At 32.3% G+C, this 27306-nt stretch overlaps 1 protein-coding gene across 8 annotated transcripts in view; it reads left to right on the top strand.

Moving 5' to 3' along the window:
* LOC129953767 (sex-lethal homolog) overlaps positions 1-18695 on the top strand; it is a 56989-nt gene extending 38294 nt beyond the window's left edge. For 2 of the 8 annotated variants that reach the window (XM_056067212.1, XM_056067211.1), the window contains 3 exons: positions 5258-5439; positions 9443-9645; positions 17373-18694. In XM_056067212.1, coding sequence (XP_055923187.1) covers positions 5258-5439; positions 9443-9645; positions 17373-17440 — 453 coding nt within the window. In that variant the 3' untranslated portion in view covers positions 17441-18694. Of the gene's footprint in view, positions 1-5257; positions 5440-9442; positions 10940-17372 lie in introns of those variants that run through there. The other 6 variants (XM_056067217.1, XM_056067218.1, XM_056067214.1 and 3 more) reach the window with 6 other exon arrangements.
* The last annotated feature ends 8611 nt before the right edge of the window (positions 18696-27306 follow it).

The raw sequence follows: 27306 nt of genomic DNA, 5'->3' as shown, positions 1-27306 counted from the left end.
TGGATACTCCAACTTAAACAGATCATTAGCAACAAGATACTTATAAAAAACAATGAAAGATAAAAAAGTCTAGAAAAACTATGACCCCAATAAGACAAAAATAGATCCCGTTAGATTAAGCATCTAGACTTAAAATCTCTACGATTACTTGTAAACGTATTAATGGGTCACAACCAGTTGGGATAACATAAAGAGAAAATGCGGCTTACCACCGACGAAATGGACAAAAGCTGCGATGACGAGGAAGAGCAGGAAGATACACCCCACTTTTTATGTCACTGCCCAGCACTAGGCCACAGTAGAAACAAATTCTTAGACAGGCACTTCTTCAATAATATTGAAGAACTGGTAGGCATTTAGGAAATGGGTAGAACAAGAGAATCCATAGACATCATAGGTTTTTATATTTTATTTTTCAGGGAATTTTAATACTTCAGAGTATAACAATAGATCTAAGTGTGACGATAACGCCATCAATCGCCAACCCATTTACCTAACCTAACATGTCTGAACAAATATTAGAAACAAAGTGTTTATCCCGTGGTTCTGACCAAATATTAGTTTTATTTTGTATGAAACATTCGTCTTGATTAAATAAACCGATTATTCTTTCCTAAAAAAAATTATAGTTTTTTTTTTGATAATTTACAAAAATGGGTTATTGCTTAAATTTAACCAGTTTTGAATAATACTTGATAAAAAACAAAGCAAATGGACAAAGTAGTACAGGTCTTGAAGTGATAAAAAAAAATAAAATATGCACAGTCCTTCATTTAAGGTTTAAATCCGAAGAGAGAAGTAGAAACGAAATCTGCGGCATTTTGATAAACTGCTATATAAGGCACTTTTTTCAAGTAGAACAATTCAAACCCAATTTGGTAAAACAAAGTTTTCTGCTTTTATTCTTGACAAAAGTACTCTCGCACAGAATTGCTTGAGATTTGTAAGTCACTAGGCCCTAGTTATTAATGGACTATTGCGCCACTTCACTTTGGTTTAGTTTTCTGGCAGGAATCAAAAAATAAACTTCTGCAAAAATATTAAGAAAATTAGGATAACTTTTCAAATCAAACACTTCTACCGTCCAAATTAGCATTCCAATTAAATAAATATGACATTTTTACAAAAAATAAGAAATATTTGTTCAGATGTAAAGAAGAAAATAATGTCAAGCCATCAAGAACTTAAAATTTTATTTAAAATAATTTTAGAATACAGTTGAAGATTTCTGTGGAATCAGTAAAATGTTGGGCTTATTTTTTGAGAATCTGAAGTTGAACCAATTTTTTGAAAACAAATAAGAGCGTTGACTAATAATGAACTCTAAGCTTACAAATGATTCCTTTTGCCTAAAAGTTTTTTCCAATAATATGTGAGCTCGTACAAGAAAAAGAAACGAACCACCCCTTAAAGATGTGGAAACAATATTATTTTAATACACCCCCATCATAGTTATTTTATTTTAAGGGGCCATTTGTAGCTATCATTGAAATTGATCCCGAAAAATATTTCAATCGATATTTGACGGTGTTTCCCTTTGATTAGAAATGAACATTATATACTGATCGATCGGAAATCACAGATAGAATTTTTGTTGAGAAAAAAAGTGTAATTGCGCATTTATTTTTCTCTAAAAATTTATTTTTCTATTTTCCGGACGGAAATTCATTTTCCTGAACAGCTGATACTTTTATGTCCTAAAGTTAAGCGAATCGTTCCAGCGATTTGTGTTCCAATTTCACACAATTCCAATGACAGATTTCTGTCAGTAAAAAATGTTCGGTGGATTTCAATCAGGACATTTTTTTAAATGACAGAAATTTGCAATGATAGCTATAAACGACCTGCCAAAAATTCCAATGTTTGTTTCCAATGATGAAAACCAATGGCTGTGTTCAATCTCAGACAGATAGGTTATCCGGATGCATTTTTGTTAGTGTTTTACGTGTAAAATAACAGCTGAGATGTCAAAAAAGGAACCCAAAGAATTTCTGGGGTATGTAGGTATCTATCAGAACATCTGATTCAACACATGGTTGAATTTCAAGAAACTTGAAAATTGATTTCATCTTTTTGTATTTGTTGGTAAACAGATAGATACAAAATGTTACTTGAAATTATATTTGAGGATGTTCTGTACTAAACAATAGAGTAGCTATTTGTCTCTGAATTTCAGAAGGTAATTATGATTTTTTTTTCACAGATCCAAACAAAAATTGACTGTTTTTTATCCAAGTTAAAAGTTCTTTTACTTTGTACAAGAGATCCTAATAACATGAAATCGTTAATAAGCAATTAATTATGGATATCAAGACTAGTTTCACATTTTATTGGCTATGGTAGTTGATGGTGAGCCTTGAATGGTTTTTTAAGAAGCGTTGGATAACCAAACGGATATATCATGCCACAAAACTTCTTGCGTTGGTTCCACCATTAAGCTTAAACTTTATCTATTGTGAACAAACCAAATCAAAATCTTACCTCTAAGCAACTTCTGTTCTGGTCATTCGGAAATGAGATCGAAATTATTCCAAACTATATCTAGGTATTGTCACTTCATAGTAATCGTATAGAATTCCAGTTGAGCTAAGAGGAAATTTAATATAGATTAGATCTTATTTATTAAATTGTTACGCACCTATCAATTCATCATCGTCCGAAGAATCAGTTGAATTATCCATTAAATGTTTTGTCTTACACCAATTTTGACTTTTAAGCTTATATCTTTCTCTGCTCTTTGTGAACAGCTGAAAGTTGCTTTTATTTTTTGACAGCTATCCAACTCGTTCAACAAGGTATCTAAAATGAATTAAGAGAAAACTACATAATCAAAAACAAGGACACTTTATGGTGTAAATTAAAAAAAAAAAAAACAATAGAATCCACACCTTTCAAGACATGAGTCAAAGCTGGTTAATTCTATGGTTTAAGATACCATTAAGGTGCAACGACCATGTACTAAAGGATTTATAACAGTTTATTAATCTTAATTAATCTATTAGAAAAAATTGATATTTTCAATTCGTTTTTATTATTTTTTTTCTCAGTTCAGTTTTGGAACATTTATTTTACAAGTGCAATTATACGTTGTAGTGGAAAAAAGTCAGCTCTGCATATTTTAGTGGTATTCTTAGTATTGGTCTCTGACAGATTCACCAAGTTTCATCGATCTCAACCCTTTTTGGCCGATTTTCACGTTTCCTTCCGTAGGTTAAAATTGCGAAAGCAATCTCTGAACATCTTTTCCCATAAAGCATTGTAGCCATAGTCCTTCTCATGCAATCGAGTCCATTTATTTAAGTTGAAGCAAAAACGAAAGCTTTCAGCATGTTTTCTTTTTTTGGCACATAACTGGACATGATTAACCAAAGAAAAGTGGACTTTTTGTTAAGGAATTTCTGACAACTCAAGTATGCAAAGTCACGAAAAGAACTGTATGACGCTTATTTTCCTGCTATGAGAAAACAGTGGATTTAAGATTATACACCTGGTAGCCTGACCGTAAAATCTAATACTAATGAATGGAAATTTATTCGCTCTTAAAAAATCTGTGTTTCGTGATTTTTTTATAAGCTATGGCAATCGTTAAACAAAGAACTAAAATCAATCAATTAATTTGACCTACTTATTGTCCTTATCCCAGTATAATCTTAACCATCCACATGAAGTTGCCAAGTGAAAACCGAATACAAAAATTAAATTCGTTCTTTATTAATTATTATTGTTCTTTCATTGCTCTCGTCGATGTTTTCCAACAACACACTCAATTGCAAAAAGAGGAATTTAATGGCGGCCCGTTATTGTTTAGTACAAGTACTACCACCAACTCTTGTTATTATTTTTCTAGCTTATAATTTAAGATGATATAGAGAGAGAGCATAAGGACCGGAGAAATTACCTTCAGACTTGAAGTTTTGAGTAATCATCAAAAATCGGAAATAGCACGAGTGCTTGCTTGCTTAGGTGATGAGGATGAAGATGAGGATAAGGATGACGATGAGTAAAGTTATTTTTTTTTCCTAATTATGAAATGATGTGTTTTCTTCTTTTGCATCATCTCAAAATCAACACGAAACTCAGTTCAAGTCTCGAAAATATCAACTACTCAGGAAAGAAGTACTTGACCTCTAAAAAAAAGGAAAAATCAAGGGAACAGTTTTCATTCTGCGCATTTTGTGTTTCCCTCCCACGTACCATCACCTCATAATCAAAATAAAACAACTTTCTATTCTTTTATTTCGCCAACTGAAGTAAAAGAAATTCAAGTTCATTTTCATTTTATGTATAATAATGTGCTCTATGTTTCTATATGAAGAACGACAATACGAGTATACCGGATCCAATTTACCTTAAAGGTATACTCTACCATTACCGCACAACAAAGTTACACAAACAAAAATAAGAGATGACTCTCGAGGACACAATGAAGAAAACAAAAAATTATGTTTAAAATAAACTACCTAGAAAAAAGGAAGTGAAAAGGACACGACGACGACCGACCGACCGACGTACGTACAGAGTCGGCATGGTATGATTATTGTGCGGATTAACCAAATCCATCGCAACAATGCTTTCTACTATTGCTGCTGCTTCTGCTACAACCGCTGTTGCTACTCTGGAAATAAAGAAATCTTTGCAGACACTACATACTACACGACACCAACAACCATACGCTTAGTTCTTTGTAGTTATCACATTGTCCTGGCACATCACACAGCGTAGCATACACCACTCCACACCACATACATCGTTTGGATAAAAGTACACTAAACCCAAGTCACCTGCCCCTTTCGTTTTTAAGAACTATTGTTGGGTACCGTGTTCTTTTCTTGGATTTGTAGTAGAGGGTGGTTGCATGGATGCTATATACCACACCTCCCAACGCTTTCCAAGTAGTCGACAATTAGAATGGTGTTGTGTCGACGACGACGACGGCGGTGGCTGAAGATGGCCCACCCTCTTCTGTTAGAATTGTGCATGGTTTTTTGTGTACATGATGATACATTGACATACAGAAGAAGTTGTTCTTTGCTTTGATCATGTGCTCAACTGAAATATTTTGTATATTTACGCTTCCCAGCGGAAAGTACGATATAGTATACACCTATCATGAGCTGAGGTATGCTGTCGCGACACTTTGCAAATATGAGAAAGAAAATGGGTGAAAGGGGTTTCTTGATGATTATAATTATATGCAATTTTTTTTTGTATTTATCATGATATTTATTAACGAAGAATAAATTATTTCGTTTTACAGGTTTCATTAGCACGACCAGGTGGCGAACAAATCAAAGACACAAATTTATATGTCACGAATCTTCCACGAACAATTACCGAAGATCAATTAGATGTCATATTCGGTAAATATGGGCAAATTGTACAAAAGAATATCCTTCGAGATAAACTAACCGGAAAGCCCCGAGGTGTAGCTTTTGTAAGGTAAGACAGTTTATTTTTTTTTAAGAAATTTAATTCTTATTCTACGCTTCCGAAAAGTATTGATAACAACTTAATTAATAAATATTCAAGTTAAAGACTTATTCAAGTGTAATATAGTTTATAACGCAAAGACTTTTTCAGAAGTGTAGTCCGAAAAAATTGTTTTCTGTGTGTTGTTTCAGGGGTCTGTGGAATTTCTAAAAAAAAACTGAAACCATTTTTTAATGCGGGAGTGACACAATTTGAATTCATTGAAACGTTTCTTTCGAAAGCTCATGAGTAGACAGTAAGATTTGTGAAAAAAAGAAATCTAATTTATATCAAAATAGCTCCTCAATCAAAGTTATTTGTGTTCCTTCGATTAAAAAATATATAGTTTTGTGTTTTGGGAGAAGTCTAAATGTATGTGTAAAGAGAATCATGCACTTATTTTTTTCGTTTAATGCTTTAATCTTTAGGTTTTAGTCGATATGAATCCTTTTCCCTTGTAGAACTTACTAACTTACTTAGGTCCTTAAGACCTGTTAAGTCCGCTGGAGACCCCTTAAGAAGCATAGGGCCTCTACTACGCCTACGCGCCATCGTGTAAGGTATCCGGAGATGTGTTTCAGCTCCCTGCAACTTTTGTCTAGTGACGCTGATTCCGCCTCGACTGTTCTGCGCTATGTGCTTCTCGGTCGTCCAACACTTCTTCCTTCTTGTGTGATTGTATTGCACTGCATTGCTTGGCCTACAATGCAGTCGTTACCTTTGCGAAGCGTATGTCCAATCCATTGCCACTTATGTCTTCGTATTATAGATTCTATTGGTTCCTGACCTGTCCTTCTATGAAGGACCTCATTTGATATACAGTTTGGCCAGAAAATCCTTAGGATGTTATGAAGACATCTATTTACGAAGGTTTGAAGCTTTCTTGTTATAGTTGACGCAACCTTCCAAGTGCTGCACTTATAAAGAACCACAGATTGGACATTTGTGCGAAACAGTCGTAGCTTTGTTCTTAAGCTGAGTCATTCCTTCAAATTTTTGAAAGCATACCGAAAGCCGCTTTGCCGATGCGGCAGATGACGTCTTGTTCGGTTCCGCCTTCGATGGAAACGATGCTTCCAAGGTATTGAAAGCTCTCCACTTTTTAAACCGGTTGCGAGGAAATATTTATTTGAGAGGATGGTCGGGTTCCGAGGCTGTTTTGCTGGAATTAATTTTCAGTCCCACAACTTCTGCTTCTCTCTTTCTCTCTTCACTTGTTGTCATTTGATGGAGATCCATGATCCTATGGGAGAGTAAGCAAAACAACGTCCGCATGATCCAAGTGTTTTAAATTGGATGTAAAAGTCCATTGGACGCTACCTGACAGAGCTGAGCGCAGTACATCGTTTATCACCAACAAAAACAATTTTGGCGATAGAATACAGCCCTGTCTGACACCGCTTCGGATTTCAAAACCATCTGACAACCTACCATGGTGCAGAACGTGACACTTGGATCCATCATATGCTGCTTTAATAATAGGAATTAGTTTTTCTGGGATGCCTCTCCTCCGCAAAGCTTACCAGATATACTCCCTGTTAACGCTATCAAAGGCCTTTTCGAAGTTGATAACCAGTAAGTGTAGTGGTGATTGATATTCAATAATTATCCGCATGGTGTTAATATAATCAATACAGGAGGATCCAGCGGGGAATCCTGCTTGTTCGGCATTGAGTGTGGCCTCAAGGTGGGTGAGTTATACTGGAACTTTTGCTACTATTTTAGCAACGGCATGGGGGAAGCTTTCGGTGGTCCAGGCTTCTTTTATGAGCGGATGAAGCAGTTCGCTTAAAGACGTTGGCGCTGCTTATAAGAATTTTAATAAACATATTTACAATCCTGCCACACTAAGTCAACATTGATATACACTGCAGATCAAAATCTTGAGTCGACTCTCATTTTCAGAAGGAAAACCAAAACAGGAATTTATATTTAACAAGACAAAAAAATGGGGCAAACCAATTTTTCGTTGGAAAAGCCTTTTTAACGAGTACATTCGATTACTTTTTTGTTATCCTAGATATAAGTTTTTTAATTGTTTCATGTGATTTCTTATCCCGTAATCCTATAATGTATTTCACTAAGCAGATTCCGGAAGAAAGTATGGATCCCGAATCCTTCTATCCAGCTCTTCCAATTTCTTTTTGTACGACTCCTTGTTAACTTCTGCTTAAAGAGAAACATCTCCAGGTCATAACAGAACTTGCGAGTAGGAACGGTCAGGACGTATCTTTTGTTCAGCGCTGTGTTAAGCGAATACCCTCCGTTTTTTGCCAAAAACCTCGAACTTATATATTAATCGATCCTTTAACTCTGCTAAAATCTTCTTTCGTCGGGTTTCTATGCTTTTTTGCCCAGTCTAATTGTTTCAACTTTCAGAAGAAAAAATGGTTTTAAAACCTTGCCCCAATAGTCCTTGTCCTGTGTTGTATTTATTTTAGGGCCTATTTGAAGCAGGCCCTCGTGTTTAGTTGTTCTAGATCATCCTTCGTTTAGCCTTAAAAATCTTCAATTGTAAAGCAACTTCTCGCTGTGATTTACCTTCTTTTAAAAGAGTGATCATTGCATAACGTTTTCAACCGTAGTTTCTGCAAATTTTTCCATTTTGAACTATTTATTTACTCAATAGATGAAGAATCTTAAACAAAACGTGCCTTACATATTAAAAACTTACAATACAAGTTTAAGATAATTCGATATTAAAAATATGTTTTATAAACGGATATAAAAATGATGAAATTATTAGCCTTAACATAGACTTTAAGGTAAATTTTACCCAAATTTCAGGTAAAAGTTGCCCCGTGGTAAATGACAAACCTGAGCAGATATAGGTCACTTTAAATGGTTATCAAAATTTCGTCTGAGTAGAGTTCTAAATTCTATTATGAAATCTATATTAGGACGAACGAGGTGATCCGAAAATATTGTTTGTAAATACAATGAAATGAACAAAATTAATTAGGGTTCTTTTAGTAGAAAGGGTTGGCTGGCTTCACAGTAGCGCATTCTGTCAAACCAATTTTCCAAGACCTTGTTTACGATGTTCCATGTTGCATGAACCGCAGGCCGTATAAATCAATGTCTTCAATTGTTGTAACCAACAATCGTTTAACTCAGATATCTCTAACGCCCAATATGAATTGACTGAAATGTTGTTCCTAGCGTCATTTCTGAAGAAACGTGGTCCAATAATCTCAAATTAAACTCCATAATCCACACCAAATTGTTACTCTCTGTAGGTGTAATGGTTTCTTGATAATAACGTAGCCGAGATTCGACAATGAACAGGTTCAGACAACATAAGGGACTTCATTTGCATTCAACTTTATTCTTTAAACGTAAATTTTGACAAATGCAACTAGTTAGTTTTTCATGGGTCTTGAATTTTAGGTTCACAGTACAAAAACTACCAAAACATTTATTGTTTACAAAACATTACTCAGGTATGCTACAAGTCCATCACGATTAGTATTGTAACCAAATATTACTTATTTCGTTTCCGAATTGACAAGAAAAACATTTACAGAAAACATTAAATGAAGTTGTGCATGAAATAAATATATCACAAAGTAATAAGGTTCAGCTTTCACTTTGACAGAAGTAGACTTGACTTGATAGTTCGGAAGATTTTTCTTGACTAACTTTCCATTAAAGTTGCCTTAATTCGAAGGTGAATCTTTGGCAGCTTTTCTTTCAAGTGTCTTATGTGGTCTTAACCTGCCCAACTTTGTTTGTTAAAATGCGCCTCATCAGAAACAATTTTAATTTGCCCAAACCGTTAAGGCCCAAATAGCGAAGCGATAACAAAGAATTTTAGAAATTTAGCTGATCGTCTGTTTTCGAATGAGAAACAACTATTATTGTCATATTTTTAAGAAATCCGCGTTATAATAAAAACATACAGACCCCTATACAAGTTCTCATAGTTTCGTAATAAATACATTTTTTTTCTTTTTTTTTTTGTAATCTAAAGATTTAACAAACGCGAGGAAGCCCAAGAAGCAATCTCAGCTCTTAACAATGTCATACCGGAAGGTGCATCGCAACCATTGTCCGTCCGCATTGCAGAGGAACACGGCAAGGCGAAAGCACACAGCTTTATGACGGCACCTCCAGTGCCAGCGAACATGAATATGAACATGAACATGAATGCCTACAATTCAATGGTGCACAGAGGTAGACCAAAAACACGTTTCCAAAAAGTACATCCATATCAAAATCCTAATTTTTTCTAAAACAAAACAAAAAAGAAAGTAATTAAATAATTGCAAAACAAGATTAAATTTATCACCATCTGATATATTATTTAACATACAAAATATATGATAAAAATCTTATTACAAAATATTATTATACATACGTAGTTTGAAAAAAGAAAAGAACAAAATAATTATTATAGTACTGAACCAATTTTTTTTTCATAACAATAAAATAATAACTAACCTTTTTTTACCGAAATGAAAATCATTTAGAAAAGTTTAACTTTAATTTTTTCCTTAATTCCTCAGTAAATAAAAAATCTTACAAAATAGGCAGCCATTAAATTTGTCAGAGAATAGAATTGGAGGAATAATTTTCCGTTTTTTTTTCTTGGTGGAGGAGCTCTAACCCTCTTTCTTTAAATTTCCGAATTAAGTAGTTACTTTAAGGCAGGCAATTAAAGTTTGAAAACATTGTTAGTATAAGGAACAACGTTTTATTTTTTAGAATAGCAGTTTGGCTTCGGCGAGTTTCTTCAAAAATTGTGAAAAGTATTAACGAATTATGTCTAGGATTACTTCTTGCAATCAAGAACACAACTTTTTCTTTTGATAAATACGAAAAAGCTTAGAATAACAGGTTATAATTATGACAAACTGTTAGGCGACCATATTTTCATGATCCGAAAGCTATTAAAGTTTGTCTACTATGCTGAATTGTAGATCTTCCAGTTTCACAGATGTTGGTTTCAATGGCAAGTTCCCAGCCAAGCCCACCGAAAACCAAATTTTAAAACTCAATCAGAAATCAAGAAAATAGTCTTTTCGAATAATTAAAGAAACCAGATATTTGCAATTTTTCCCGAATCTTAGTATTTTTGTTTTAATTGATTTTTTAACACTTAAACAAGGATTATTATTTCATCCACAGAAAATAAATTTCAAGAATATGAAACCGCGTATAGTAAAAAATAAATATTCAAATAATAATTCAATTTATGCAGATACAACAATTAATTAATGTTTAAAGTTTTTACTGAAAAATAAGAACAAATACAAATTATGAAAATTAAAAATAGGGTTAACAATTATTATATACATGGACATTATAGCACTTGTTTCAGACATTAAATAAAAGAAAAAAAAAAACTTATATTACGAGATCTAATTATTGTAGTACATATGTGTGTTTAAACATTTATAAAAAATTATATAAGTATATTTGAAAACGTGAAATTATAAAATTATAAATAAAGATTCATAAATGTGGATATTTTTTTTTTTTTTTTTAGATGAAAAACGGACAACAATGGAATGAAATATTTTTTTTACAGATAATAAGTAATGTGCCTGTTAGAAGTTTAAAAGTGGCGTTTGTTTTTTTTGTGTGCATTTTACAAAATATTTAGTCAATGTGAGGGCAAATCCATTTACGTTTAAGATTTTGTAAATCACCAAAGTTCTCATACAACAAGTGGTTCTAGGTATTTTAAATATCTGATTTTTTTTTATTGCTAACTTAATTTTGGTCAATAATCGTCGAAAAATTACACTGCCAACCGCTACAATTAGGCCACATATTTAAGAACTGATTTTCACTTTTTATAGAGGGTGGAACTGTTGCAAGCGGAAACTTTTTAGTTAGTATTTCAGCATTACAAATTTATAAAATCAAAGAGTAAGATAGGCATGAGTGACGGAACTCCCCAAGATTAAAGAATAAACTACTTAAAAAGGATATTAAAAAAAGTGCGTCACTAGGATAAGGCCACGTGCAAAATGTCAGAAAAAAAAAAAACGAAAAATTGAATGAAATATTTACATTTTATGGTTCAACAACATTTCTTTAAAAAGTTTGTTTGCATTAGTAGTGACTATGTCCGCAATTTTCGATTATAACCTCTATTAGACAGGTCTGGAATGAAAACACTAAATTTTTTTTTAATAATCACAGTAAGTCCGAACCCAGGAATCATGAAAAGCTTCGCTTAAGTTGTCCTTGTCTTCATATTGTCTGCCAACTTCATAAACTTTATGAAAAAGCCATGGCTAACCGTTTTCAATTAGGCACGAGTATGTTAAAGTGTGGTGAATAATTTGATTGAATTCAACTTCTTACAACCCTTCAATTGTGAATTGGGGCATTGTCTTTTTGGAAAATCCAAGGCAGAGGTCCAAAATGATTTTTATTTTTGAAAATGACCGTTCCAACAAACATAGTTGTTCCCGTTCATCATTGTAGACAAAAACTACAAGTCGATTGTCCCATAGTAGCTTATAGCTTCTAACAGCGTTACACCTGATATACGGCTACGGAAGTTGTAATCAATTTCGCCCGGAAAGATAACGCGCTTGTATTCACTGCTCAAGGTAACATGGTTTCTAGCCTCAAATCAGGTTTATTTGTTAGTTTTCTTCTCTGGATAGTATCACTTTTTTGTGTTATCCTTTGAACCGTTGTTATTCTGGCTGAAACTCAGTTTTTGACCTTTATTTTAGACGTTTTTACCCTTTTTGATTTCTCCCAAAGTTTTGTTAGTTAACTCTCGAGACTGTGCATTTGAGAACCAATTTTTAGAAATGTTGCTATCGCAAGCTCTCTGCTAGAAGATTGAGAGTTTTCTTTCTGAGGGTACTTTCATAATCGTATCCACTTCTTCTGCTAGCATATTATTAGTTGGCCATGTTTTCTTACAAGCGGAGGTTTGCAGCTGCTCTAAATATCGGCACTGTTCTTAAAAAAGAGTTTTAAACAAATTTTGGGTCAAATCGTGCGTGGGTCGATCATCGTAACTAATTCGGTGCGGGTCTGCTCTTTCAAGATAGCTTCAAATTGAAGATCCTCAACAGTTTCGAAGTTTTTGCCGTTTGTCAGTTAGTGAAATTTAATTTTTGATAGAAAATATACGCAATTAAGGAAAGCCATACCAGTACGCCAGCGTATACTGGTAACACTTCGATTTTTAGCATCCGGTAATCATATGAATCGCTTCAAAACACTAGGACTGTTTCGCTAATTCGGTTAATATTACGCTTTTTTATTTCTATCGCGAAATGATTTATCCGACTCATATTTTTCAATAAGTTGATTGGTTTCCTCCAATGTCCACTGCTTTGTCATGTTTACTCTCCACAGCTACTAACAAAATACGAACTCTGTTGGTATTCCGCGAGCTTATCTCGGATAGTGGTAAACAAATGTGTCCACTTGCGAATGACTTTCAAAAACATTAAATGTCGAGATTATGTTCACTTGCAAGATCGCTCTCGAGAGCAGCTTGAGAGCGACTCGCAGCACGTTTACTCCAAATAGATAACCATTTTAAGTGTTTTCAATTAATTTAAATAGTTGTTTTCAACACTCTTTTAGATATTCCATAAAAAAAAACGCTTTTAAAAGATCGCATTTGTTAACTCCTACAAGGAAATATTCGCAGTGGCCCCATCCTAGCGGAGCATTTTTATATACATTTTTTTTCTAGTTTTTTATTTGATTTTGGAAAATTCCAATGCTTTTTCTAATTTTTCCTTTAAGTTTAAGAATTTGTAATGGTGAAATACGACACTATTCACACTTCCACCAGCTATAAAAAACGAAAATCTATTCCAAAATGCGTGCTACTATCCTAGTGGTTGGCAGTGTACCTTCGCACAAGGATCTAAAATCTTTGTACCTTTTGAAGTATTTGAAATAAGCAATGAACGTTTTATATAATGTACGTGTTCGAAGCTCTAAGCTTCTAAAAAGAGTTAATTGTTTTTTAATGACAGTTTCAAGTATATTAATGTACGAAGTATTGACGAAAAAGCATTAATAACAGTTAAAATCCTTACACTTTAAAGTAAGTGTATCATGAATTTCAATACGTACGCAACTGCTTTTGTGTTTCTTCTTAAACTGATATGTTTCAATTTCGCAATTTAAAAAAAAAACTAAACCACTGGGCTTTTTTAAATAAACAATGAGTGTTTTTCTTCTTACCTCCATTGAACTCTTCAATTATTTATGTTTTTATTTTAAATAATATTTATTACGGTTATCAATTTAATTTTTAAATTAGAAGTGAATATAAAATTTTGAAATTAATAGTCCAATAGACCAATCAAATAAAATTTGGTTATTTTTCTTTTATATTTGACAACCGTAATAAGTCTGCTTAAGACGTTTATATTCATTGATTTAACAAAAAATATAAAGTCAAACAAATAGCGTGAAATCGTGGTAAGCTCCTTTATGTCCAAATGCTCAACTCAACTCAACTTCTATCTCAAGGCATTTCATTTTTTTTGTGTGACTTTCACTTCGGGTTGAATATTTTTTTTATTTTTTTTTTCTAGGGGATGCCTAACAATGTTACTTAACATAAATATATAAATATTTTTTTATTATATTTTTCTTTATTTTGCTGAGATAAGTTAAAATAAATGTTGTATAATTGTAAATTATTATAAAAATTATAAGAAAATATTAATTTATACTAAAAATACTGATACTATTGTTTTAAATTCAGTAACATGTTTAATTTGTAATTATTATTAAATAAAAGCCGTAAGCCAAAAATACTTTAGATTAAAAAGCTTCCTACAGTGGCTCCCACTACTAATGAAGCTCAAGAAATATATAAGTTTTTATAATGCATTTTTTTTAAAGAGAAGAGTGTAAAATTATATAATCATTTTATATGACATTTATTGTAAATAAGCCACAATTAGAATTTAAGTCATTAAACAGAAAATTTACATATGTATGTTAAAAACAAAAGCAATTCTATAATTCTGTACACATATTAGGACACTTAATACTCAATACTTAGCTGAATATCCTTTTGATTTAATAGCTTCCACAAGGCCTCGAGGTATTGAAGAGTCAAGTTTTTAGTTTTTTTGAAGACCCGTCTTAAGGACGTCAATGTTTCTAAAGTACTTTTGAACAACTCAACATCCTAGTTCATCCCACATATGCTCGAGTGCATTTAGGTCAGGTGAATTTTGTTTATGTTTTAAACATAAAAATCATGGTGCTGTATAAGAGCTCACTAACGCTAGATCCCAAATGTTATTTCAAAATATAGATGTTATCCGTTTAATACATTTTACCTTCCACAAAATCTTTCGAACAGCAGGACTTGCAACACATCCTCATACCGTGACCGACCCACCACCATGCTTCACAGTTGCTTTCGGCCATTCATACAATCTTCGATCTGAACCTTTGAGGTTTGTTATTCTTCCGTTCGTGAACAAAACCTTTTTTTATAATATTTTCATATGTCTAACGGTTAAAAATATGTTTCCTATGTTAGGTGTTCATTAGAAAACTTAAAAAGTATTTAAATCGATGTATTGTTGTTATCGATAATCGTGACCATTTGGTCGGCCGTTTGACATCTGTAGTTGCTTAATACCTGCTGCAAGGCGACAAGGTCGCTTTTGTACGATGCTAGGAGCTTAACCTCTCCGGACACTTCTAGAACAAACTACATGGCTGCACGGCAATTCGATCACAACTTATATGATAATGGTTTCGTTGCTGATCCTTGCGGCTCGCGTACACTAAAACCGATTTATCGGCCGATATCGTGTTGGAACCATTTGTACGACCGTCTCGGACGTTCGACTGCATACACTGCTTCCGGTTGCGGATGATACCGGTGTGAAGTCTGAATTTGTGAAGCTTGCATGTAAAAAAATATTTTTTCGTCGATTTGTATGAACTAATGAAATATTTTTGCAAAGAAAAGAATTGAAGATTTGAAATTACGACCCATCAAATGTTTTAATATTTCTTTATATAAACCTTCCAAATCTTTGCAGAGTAAACATGGAATTTAAATTATAGGATTTTTCATAGAGTTTTTTATGTTGTTGTGACTTGGGTATCTAAGGTCGGGATTCTGTTGAGGTTTCCGGCTGCGATAACGGCGGGGAAGCATATCAGTTTAGCAATGTCTCGGTTGTTATAAGTTTTTGAAAATTTATCCCAAAGAGGTCCTGTTGTGAATACAACTAATTAATTATTCGTTATTTTTTTCGTGAACTTTATGGTATGAATTGACCCGACCATAGACGAAGAATCAAAACATGTTTGCATTATGTCGGTTGATCGGTTACTATCGGACGTTATAGGACGATGCCGCTTTCAGTGGTGTACGCGCTCGTATTCCTTCCTATATATTTGGTTCGATCGGCCAACAACGCCCGAGCGAAATTCGGCTGGTGACGGATTAAGTGTACGCGAGCCATTCGAGGTTAAAAAAAAGTATCTCATCCTACGTCTCCAGCTTTTTTCTTCTGCTCATATTATGAATCTTGTGGTCGTTGCAAAATAATTGCTATTTTTAATCTTGGCACTGATTTACCGTAATGACTATGCAACAAAACCAAGTTCCGAAAATGTTACTTTTCTTTTTGGTGTCATTTCGACCGACGTGGAGCAGGAAACTACTCGAAATATAAGTAAAAGACTTCCGTAATACAAGATAATTTTACCATTTGACGGGAAAAGTACCGTTACAGAGTTACTATAATACAAAAACAGTGTCCGATTAAGTTGTGTTTTAATTTGTATTTATTTGCTAATTAATAACTTGAAAGGCAGTTTATTTTTATTTAAACTTATTTTGAGCTTAAAACTAAAAGTGTTATAAAATGATTATTCAGTTCAACTTCCTTTACTTGGAGAAATTGCATTGAAAAATTTACATTTTCTCTGTCCCATTACACGTGGGAGCTACGGTATACTTTTTTTAAATTAACGTTTTTAAAAGCAAAAGAAGAAATAAACGTCCTGAGATTGGCTCCGTTTACACAGTCGTTCTATTAACTCAGATTTCAGATACGAAGCGTTATCCTTAAAAATAATTTTTTCGAGAGTATCCCTCACAAGACAATTATGTTTCGACGTAAAGTAGTTCGTGTCTATACTTATGATTTATAAAACATCAAAGAACGAATTAGTTTTTCTTAAGAAAATGCTTTTGGAAAATCCTAGAAAATTTGGATACATCTTTGTGTATTTATTCTTTCACAACTGATCTTGTTCACGAAGTTTTTCGGATGCTTCCGATGAAGTAAATGATAGTTTCAATAATTTTTGGCTTTACAAAATTGTATTATTTTTTTTCGAAAAAAAAGAAAATTGAATAACATTTATTATTAAATATCTTCAGCAAAATGAATAAATAACAATTATAGTCAACAAAACGCGAAAAGCCTGGATGAAGGTGAGATTTTTTTTTATTTTTTTTAATGTACTACCTATATAATTAAAAAAAAAAAACAATATAAAACAAAACTACTTAGGCTAAGCTAAAATGTATGTATACTACGAGCTTTTCTTTTTACCAACTTTTTTTTTCGTTTGAAACCAAAGAGTATAGAAAATAGAGTCCTCCTCTATTTCTTTTCTAGTTATAGCTATTTTTTTTTTGAAAATGAATGTATGCAAATTAAACAAAATTATTACACTGCATTAACGTATACACCCTTATAAAAATCTTGAGGATGTTTTTTTTTGTTTTTGTTCTAACAAAATGTCGAAAAAATACAAAAAAATATCTTTTCGGAGAACATTTTACTTTTAACCTATTTTCTAAGTTTTCCATTTTTCGTTTTTTTTTCATTTTTGGTTTTTTAAAGGATCATGTTTTGCTAATCTATTTCGTTCTCTTACTTTATTTTTTTCATGTGGATGTGCGTGTGTAGTCTTCAACCATTCAGGACTCATCGATGGACTGTACAGGAAAAAATCGTATCATTATCCTTATTTATAATTTACATAAGCGTGTGTAAATATTAAGGTAAAATGTAGATTAATTTAAAAAAAGAAAAAAAAATCTATATTAGGTAATTTCTAAAAGTTATTATAGTTTTGTAGGCAAATTTACGAAAAAAAAGTTTATTTTATAGACATATGATTTTAATTTGTCCCTATCGTGGATTACTTTCAAAACAAGAATCGATTCTCAGAACTTTAGACTGTTTGAACGCCCTCAGAGCAGTGGAACAAAAAATAAGTGCGTCCTGCTACTGCTTCATTTAACAGAGAAATCCTGAAATCATTTTCTTAAGATTAAAAAAATCAGATCTTTGGCTTAAACTGATTCATTGAATCGGCTTAAAAATTCAAACGAAATTAAAAATACGAATATTTTTGAAATAGTTCATTCATAAGAAGTTAACAACTATTGCAAATTTCTTACAATGATACTACATGAGCTTGTATTCCCAAACTATTTTAACTATCATTGAAAAAACTAACCCACTGTTGTTGAAACAGTAACAAATTCCTTAACTGAAAAATAATCCATGTCGCAATATTCAATGTACATTTTGGGGCCAAAAAATGTGGCCCTTATTTATTTACACTCACATTGAAATGTAAACTAAATCTCTATTGCTCTTAATATCAATAAGATTGGAATTAAGCTATTTCTTATAATAATTATTGTTTCAGACAAGAGTCACTGACACGAAAGTTTTAAAGACTCCTTTCTCTTGTTTATTCCAATCACTTATGTGCAGAAAAATGAGCCTAATATTGAATCGGTATAAGCCTTCCATCTTCTTCTTGAGAATATTATTGGAGTAGAAAAAGAAAGCAAAAGATTGAAATCGTATTTACAGTCTGTCAAGAAAGAGCGTTATTTTATGAAACTTTTATATTTATATATACACTAGCTGACCCGACAAACGTTGTCCTGTCATATAAATAATTTCTAGAGAAAATTTTGCTTGAAATAAATAACTAACTTATTGTAAGTGTGTGAGGATGTGGCAAATAAGTAGGAGAGACAAAAATAATAAGCGAATTTGTTAAGCTGTTCAGTTCAATCCTCCTTCTGTAAGGATACATTCCCATTTGTTGTCGTCTTACAGGAAGCCAAATGCAAATCATGCATCTTTATACGTTGGATACTGTTGTCAACTCACTTTAATGATAATGGGCCGGTGATATTAATCAATAACAGTCAAAGATAGAAGCGCTCAGTCTTCCTTGGATTGACTGTAAATTCTCACCCCAAGGTATTGATTTGACTAAACCGGCTCATGCTTCAATCGGCGTACCTTGCTTGCTATTTTTTATAGCAGCCCAAGGAAATAGTGTGGTACTTCTGATAAGAGTAATATCCGTGCGAAAGCGACAAAAGCATCAACACAGTTACACAATTCCAAAAGTTCAGTGAGTGTAGTTATTTTTTTGATTAAAAGCACGATCAATTCAACTGGTGTCTCGCTCGTGAAATATACGCTCTGACCGTTTTCAAGATGCTGGATCCTATTCATGAATTGCGGAACCAAAGATACGCCAAACAGCTTCTTTGAAAGTGATGTATATTGTTATTTCGTCATCATTCATAATCGGAGGAGCATTCACATTCGTATTTTTAACCCGAAATACAGCCATATCACTGCCTTTATTCACATACTTGCAAATGTATTTGAAGCTCTTCACTGAATTGCAGAACTCAACATTATCATTAGCATTGAATGTTTTACTCAGCAGAGACGAATATGAGACCACCCAGCGGTTTTCAATGTCAATGTCTACGCTGTTAATATTTTTAACAAATGATTGTCCGCCATTATCGGGATTTCTTCTACGATATGTTGGATATCCATAACATTTGTGATTGTATCGTTAGTACAATTTTTCGGAAAACTTTTAGTACACAATTCATCTGCCATGCAAGGAAATGAACGATTCAGATTGCCGCATGGGCCATGAATCAAGTTTGTAGCAATATCAAACGACATTTGATCAGGAGAGGGATGTGGAATTTTAGCAGAAATTAAACTGTCGATTTCCGCAGAACGTATTTTATCGACTAACCAAACCAAAATGTGAGCATGAGGTAATCCCCGCTTTTGAAATTCAACGCTATACATCCAGCAACGTGTGTGGGCCAAATACATGTAATTTTGTAATGAAATTTATGAAAGACTTCAAATTATGTTTGAATACACGTGCTGATCTCCGATCATTTCGGATTACACGTGAACGTGATAAATAAACTTGGGCACCCATTTTCGCTCATGTAAGTTAAAGCGTCCTGGACCTATTCTTCCATATGGCGTAGACTGCCTATATATGATGCTGGTAGAATGAAAGAATTGCCGGTTTGAGTGCCGTCGGCGTTGGTGATGATAGCGTCTCGTAGGTGAATATATTTTTCCGCACGCAGCTTTTTTTGATTAAATCTCAAATATCTCTATCGTTACATACATGTCGACCATGAATTACTGACAAAGCTCACGACATCCTAAAATAATATTTTGTCACCGTTTACAGTGGCTCTAGCAAAATATCTCTAGAAATCATTTATATGACAAAACAACGTTTGTCGGGTCAGCTAGTATAACTACCGAATGTATATTCAAAATTTCATTGAAATTGGTTAAGCCGTTTCGGTTTAGTATGGCAACTAACACTGTGAAAGGAGAATTTTATATATTAGATTGTGCACATTACAAACAATGATGCAAATTGGTTAATAATTTGTCCAGATACCACCGGCGTCGATAATTTATTGACATCTCCGAGTCATGCTTTCTACTATTCTAGTGGCAAGAATCTCCAGATCCGACGAATTGCGTAAGACAAATGCTTCAAAGTGAAGTGCGTCTTCCACGAAGCTTCTGTTTAATATATGCCCACACCTTTTCGATAAGTTTTGTATCGGGCTACAGCGACGGCCAATCCAATGTAACGATTCTCATGCACCCAAGCGAGTCGCTTTGTCTTTGTTTTTAAGTCAATAGAGGCTTCTTCATTATGTTGCGCCATTTCAGATCATGAGTATGAAGAAGGGTTCGGTTAGTTTCGTAGGATATACCTAAACCTTTCATCATTAATTTTGCTTGTCCTTGCTGCAGTCTTAAAGCAGGATTCCCCGGAAACAGATTCACTTCTTTTTTCATCTTTTTTGTTCACTTTTCCTATCTAACCACGTTCTGGTTAATCATCGACATTCTTCTGTAGAAATGCCTTCGATTTTCTCATATATTTAGCAGCCACTGTTTGTGACATTTTGGGACCTTTCGGGTGGATGGAAAGGAACACAGCTTCATAGCGCGACGCGTTCTTAGGTTGGGTTAGGTTATAGTGGCTGTCCAAGATGGAAACGGACACACTTAGGCCAGTTTAATGGCCCATTGTGATACCACATGAATCTTGAGGCTTCCTCCTAAGCTCAATGGAACCAGTTAGAGTCCCTTACGAAACGTGAGAGGCTGATTATTCCGATATGATTTAGATCGTTTAGATCGTTAAAGAAGAATTATCCTAGGTAATTCTTGCGTTTTCGAGCTAGAGCAGGGCATGTGCAGGGAAGATGAAGAACCGTTTCTTCCTCTTCCTCGTCCATACAGCTTCTGCAAAAGTCATTTGAGAATACGCCTAGTCTCGTGACGTGCTTTCCTATTAGACAGTGTCCGGTTATGACACCTATTATCGATCTTATATGCGATCTGCTTAGAGAGAGCAAGCACCTTGAACGTTTTAGATTCAGTGTTGGACAGATGTTTTTAGTGACTTGACACGTGGTGATGTTGTTCCACCTGGTGCCTGCCCTCGTCAAAGCGTCTTGCATTAGCAGCAGTTTACAAGTAGCGATTGGTATGCCAGTACTTGCCAAACGTGGTAGCATGGGCTGTACTGTACCGTTCCTGGCGAGTGCATCTGCCTTACAGTTACCTGGAATGTCTATGGCCCGGCACCCAGCAAAGGTGAATATTAAACTGTTGCGCCATCTCCATTAGAGATGATCGACAGTTATGGACTGTTATAGAGTTTGTAGAGACAGAGTCCAGAGATTTGATAGCGGCCTGGCTATCTTAGAAAAAAAACGGATATCAGATGCTGATATTGCTGATTGGGAAGGCGGAATGAGAGACTTTATTTCAGTCGTTCAGAGTACACACCTCCACCAACCCCTTCTTGGCACTCATGGCTGATTCTCTTTCAAAAGATCAACGACAGCTGAACCTTTATTGACAATGCATCAAGGGCAAAGCTGCCCTCTATCGGCTCGCGAAGGAATTTGAACGAAATCTTTCATTAACTGTCGTTAAAGTCGACCACGCTCTTACTTGACAGACTGTAAGCTTCAGATCTACCCACATTATATGAAAATTTGTTTTAGGTCCGCTCTAAGTCAAGCTTTAAAGGGTTTTCCTCTTTTATAATCATAATGTAATTGATCTTTGCATTACACATTTCTAGGAACTAATAATTCCTTCAAGAGTATTTCTTATGATCTCACTCCTAGGCTTTTGGATTCGATATACAACTATTTTTCTATAAAAGTTAAATGATGCATCATAAGCGTCTAATCCGCAACAGATATAAAGATCGATTAATTCACGATAGGGGCAATTATTTTTAAAATATAAGCTTAAAAAGAAAAACAGAGTGTATTAAAATACAACGGTAGATCTCTAATAAATTGTACCTTGAATTTTTATGACTGAATAATAATAGTTAAATTAATGATATTATTTTTATTTTGCTGTCAATGAGTGATTTCTTATGTTAATTCAATTTATTTTTGTTTTTATTTAAACGATTTGCACAACGAACGAAAGTAAAAGCTTTATTTTTATTGATATTGATACGTAAGTATATTTTTAATCAGAATTATTGTGCAATGAATAGATACATTATTTTGGTTGTTAAATTGAGATTATTTATTTATTTTTATAAAGAATACAAGAAAAACAAAAATATGTATATGTATACATTTGTTCTAAGTATAAAACAAAATTTAAAAATTCAAATTAATGAATAAATATTAAATAAATTATTATATATAATAAACAGACTTCCATAGCGCTTAAATTAGCTATTATTTTAAGAAACAAAAAAAAAAAAAAAAACAAAAAAAGATATATGTATACCTATAAATGTATATATATAAACAAAAATACAAATCCAACAATAATATTGTTCAAATGGGGAAATTATTATCAAGTGGACAAGAATCATAAAATATATTAAAGAAAAAAAAAAAATATAAAATAAAAAAATCACTATTCAAACAAACATTAACTGCCCGAAAAGATTTACAACTATTAGAGTTTTAGAGTTGTAGGATTTTCACCACAAAAAAAAAAAATAAAAAAATTATTAAACAAAACAATTAGCAATTAAAATATGTATTAAAAAAAATAAATAATTGTGACGATATTTAAAATGATTAAAAAAACAAAAATGAATAAAAATCGAGATCAATTAGTTAAATATTAGAAAAATGTCGAGTGACCAAATTAAAGGACTTAACAAAATTTGATATAAATATGAATAACATTTTATTGTTTTTTTTTTATATTTGGGAAAAAAATAAAAAAAAAAACTGAATACATTTGAAAATACGAAATACTTAGCCCCTTTTAAAGTTATTGTTAATTATATCTTTATCCTCAATTTTTGTTTTAATCATAGAAATTATTTTTATTAGTTAGGTTCATTAAAGTTTTTACGGGTTCATTAACACCTTCCTCTTAAGGCATTGAAGCATTGAGAAAAGAACGATGAATGAGAATACATTTTCGTTCCATCTTCAGTACTCACAATCGTACATTTAAGTTTTTAAAAAAATAGACCTTTTGTACATTTCTTTTGATTCACCATTAGGTGCTCATGTAAATTATTTAATCAAAAGTTGAGTTCGTTTAGATTTTATAATTTTAATATTGATTGATGAAAAAAGTTAAAAAGGCTATATAAGAAAAATGTAAGAATTTTATGCTCGTAAACATAATATGAGAAATGAATCGAAATTCTAATAAATAAATTCAAATCATTTACATGTAGCGAATCTAAAACTTCTTGCTGAAAAACATCATTAGAAATTCAACAAAAATATAATCGTATTCCTAAATTTTCCTTGCTTCGAAAAAACCATACATTTTGCATTTTGTTATCTGTGGCATAATTTGTTGTTAAATTTTACTTGTAGGGTCACAGCTACTTTAATTTTTCGAAAATCCAACTTTCAAAATCATTCGTAAACATCTTGTTCTCGATTTTACCCCAATAAAATTGTTTAATGAAAACCATTAACGAACTTTGTTGGTTTCAATATCTTTCATTATCGACCAATTATAGAACTAACCTGCTTGCGTTAAATTTTATAATAATTAATTTATTTTTGAATAAAGTTCTATTTGTTTCACAATCTAACTAGTACCTATTCCCCGGTGTATGTATTTTTACAAGAATATTATTAAGTTTTCTCCAAGAAAAAACGTCTTGTCTAGAAAAATTGATATCTATTGAATCAATTTTTAAAAAAGTATAAAATAATGTTTCAAGTTCCTTTTCTTAGTTTCAAACAAACAATTTCGAAAAAAGAGAATTTTTCTTAAACAAGTACCTTCCGATTTCATAAGTATATTATATTTATATATAAACAAAAAAAAATCTTAAAAGCAAAGTATATTTATATTTTTTATTTAATAAATCGATAATATAAAATATAAAATACAAAATACGATGACTTGGAGAATTTAAGAAGAAAAAAAATAAATAAAATTTGTAATAATAAAAACTAAAATTAAATTATGTGTTAAAGTACGCTCTGTTGATATTATAAAATATATTTATATAAATATAAATTAATTTATATATTACATATATGAATTTGACAGTTTATTAACAATAAACTAAATTCAAAATAATTATAGTTACAAAAAAAAAAAAACAAAGAATAAGACGTTAGAACTTATTAAATAAGTAGGTCAATCAATTATATAAAATGTATAAAATATACATGACACAATAATGTATTAACTGTAATATGTATTATTTTATTTTTCGATTTTTATTTTTCTTTTTCCAAAATTTTACCTCTTGGAATGATAATGATAAAAAAGTCTTGTTCAATTATTTGTTACAAACATAGCCTATTAAAAATACAAACATTTAAACAAAACAAAAATAAACCAAAATGCATAACCGCGTTTGTAATCTTTCAAATTATTATTGAAATATTTATTATAACAAAAAAAAAAACAATACCTTAAACACAAAATTATTATATATATTAATTCTTGTATATTATATATTAACAGAAAACCAAATAAAAATATTTATAATTATATTTAAAAATGAAAACAAAAAGCTCATTGTATAAATTGATCCTTTTATGAAACATACAAACGAAAAAAAAAAAACAATGTGAGATGAGAACCTTGTACTTATTGTATTATTGCGTTTCAATTTTTTCTAAAGGAATTATATATACATATATATTTGAAAAAAAAGTGAATAAAAAGTAATTATAGTATTTAAAGAAATTTTATTTGTTATTGTTTTTTATAATGTTTAATCCGAAAAGCCAAAAATAGGAACAATCCTGGTGAAGTGTTATTGAAACTTAGGCACTTACTTGGTAGTTTCTTTTTATGATAACCTAGTTTTTTGCCTTTACGTAGTCGTGCCACAAATTTTTTTACAAAACTTTAAGACTCAAAGCATTCATTTGATATAAAATGGTTTTTTTATTTTTCTTAATATTTACTTATGCCGATTTGGTTTTGGGAATCAGGTTTTCCTCCAGTTTCCCATATCTTCAAGAGAAGATGACCAGCCCAAAAAGAAGTTGTCCTAGCTTTTTTAACATTTGTACGCTTGTGAAACCAATACCAAAAAGAATACCACTAAAACCCCTTTGGAAGAGAAAGGTAATGTCCACATAATTGGATATATTCACCAGATCAATTTCAATGCTGATCAAAGAGCATCTACACATAAAGAACTATCGACATTTTATAGATCATTCGTTGATACCTGAACTCGTTATAGTGGAAAGAGTAAAAAGGGGTTTACTGTGAAGCAAGAAATGAACTTGAAGTAATGTACAAAATTTTAACGTTGAAGAAGTTTAATACTAATAAAACGATACAATTTATGGGCACCAACATATTAAACTTAAAGTAACGTTCTGAGAGATATTCTTAACCATCACCACCCTTCTGTAATGGTTTGATTTAAAATTCTCACTCTAGATCTAGAGTGTCACATAACCCAAGTTTTGGGAACAAATCAAGTTGTAATATAGAGAAGTGGTAGAAGGTCTCGTAAACTATCAACAAACACCCTTTTCAATGGAAGATCAATTCTTCTATAAGATTCTTGTGAGACAAACAAAGCAAAACACTAAATTGCCTGAGGGTGAATTTAATAGGTTTTAAAGAAGCTTAAGATTGACTCTCGGGAAGCCCATATTTTAATCCCTAAGATTATTTTGTATGGTCAAAATTGGAGAGCTCTTACAGGAGTTTTCAAAATCTTATGATACGGTTAACAAAAAAGTGTCGGTCATTTTGGGTGAAACTATTTTTTTAATAAAACTAATACTATGACCAAATAAAGAAACAACAATGAATAGAAAATTTTATATAGATAGATTTATTGTTTATTTTCCAAATTTAAGACATGACTATAAAAGCCGTCTGCCCGAGTTTAAAAAAATGTACATAATAAAGTATTGTAAGAGGTATGTTAAAAATTGTCTTTACTTATAGCTCTTCTATATTTCGATGCTTTTTGACAATAGTTGTGCAATTTTTTCGAGTCAGCGCTATTTAAAATCATTTTCATTTCTGGTTCTTCCAGTTCTAGTTTCCCAAAAAAAATAATCCTGAATTCCTTTAAGACAGGACTTCTTCCCAGGAAGTGATAAATGTTTTCCCTTTCACGCATATTACAAATAGTGCAGAAAATTTGCAAATCTTCCCTGTGGGGTACAAAGTTATGGTCCATAATTTCTCCTCTGGCCTTAAAAGTAGATATTGTGTCAGTTGAATATTTTTCATCAACCGCTTTAATTAAATTATCGAACTCTTCCTTCCATTGATGGATATTATCCATAATAATCCTTAAAGTCTGGCTAGCGAACTCTGCGAGTCCTTTCCAATGTTCATAAAACAATATTCTGTTCTCAACCTTTCTCCGTCCAGTACCATAGTTTTCGCAACGAAGTTGAAATGAAGTCGCAATGTTTCTATGAATAGTGGTGAGATTCCTGTTTCAACAAATAGCATATGGTTTAGTGAGGATTGTTGAAGCTTGAAAATTCGCTTTAAGAAAATTCGGATCAGTTTTTTAACTATATCGTATGATTTGTATCCCCTAACTTGAGCTCAGTATAGCATTTTTGATTTGGAAACTGCCTGGAATAATTGGTATTTGATTCTCCTCGATATATGTTTATCTTCCAGACAGTTTTTCCATGCGGCACTTATAGCTGATTTAGATGAAGATAGATTCTCCTGAAAGAACTGTTCCATGTTCAATGTCTGCGCTGTCGTATTCAGAATGAAGATTTTATCTATGGTCGAGTAGTTCTCACTGAATCCTGCCTGGAATTCGCTTAAGCATCTGTTTTGTGAAGTCGAACTCTTAAGACGATTTGCCATAACCGCCATTAATATTTTTAGCGCTGAGTTTAAAAATGAAATGCCTCTATAATTATCAGCCTGATTAGGGTCTCCTTTTTTAAGGATAGGGACGTCTCCAATTTCAAATATTCGATTTAGTTCTTTGGTAAGAATTTCTAATAAATCATCATTGGCATATTTGAAAAATTCAATTGGAATGCCGTCAGTTCAGAAAATGTTATATAATTGTTGTGGT

Source organism: Eupeodes corollae, chromosome 1 (assembly GCF_945859685.1).
Source record: "Eupeodes corollae chromosome 1, idEupCoro1.1, whole genome shotgun sequence".
In the NCBI taxonomy this organism is placed as follows: Eukaryota; Metazoa; Arthropoda; class Insecta; order Diptera; family Syrphidae; genus Eupeodes; species Eupeodes corollae.
The sequence above is the reverse complement of the archived record's forward strand: the minus strand, read 5'-3'. Positions and strand labels throughout refer to the sequence as shown.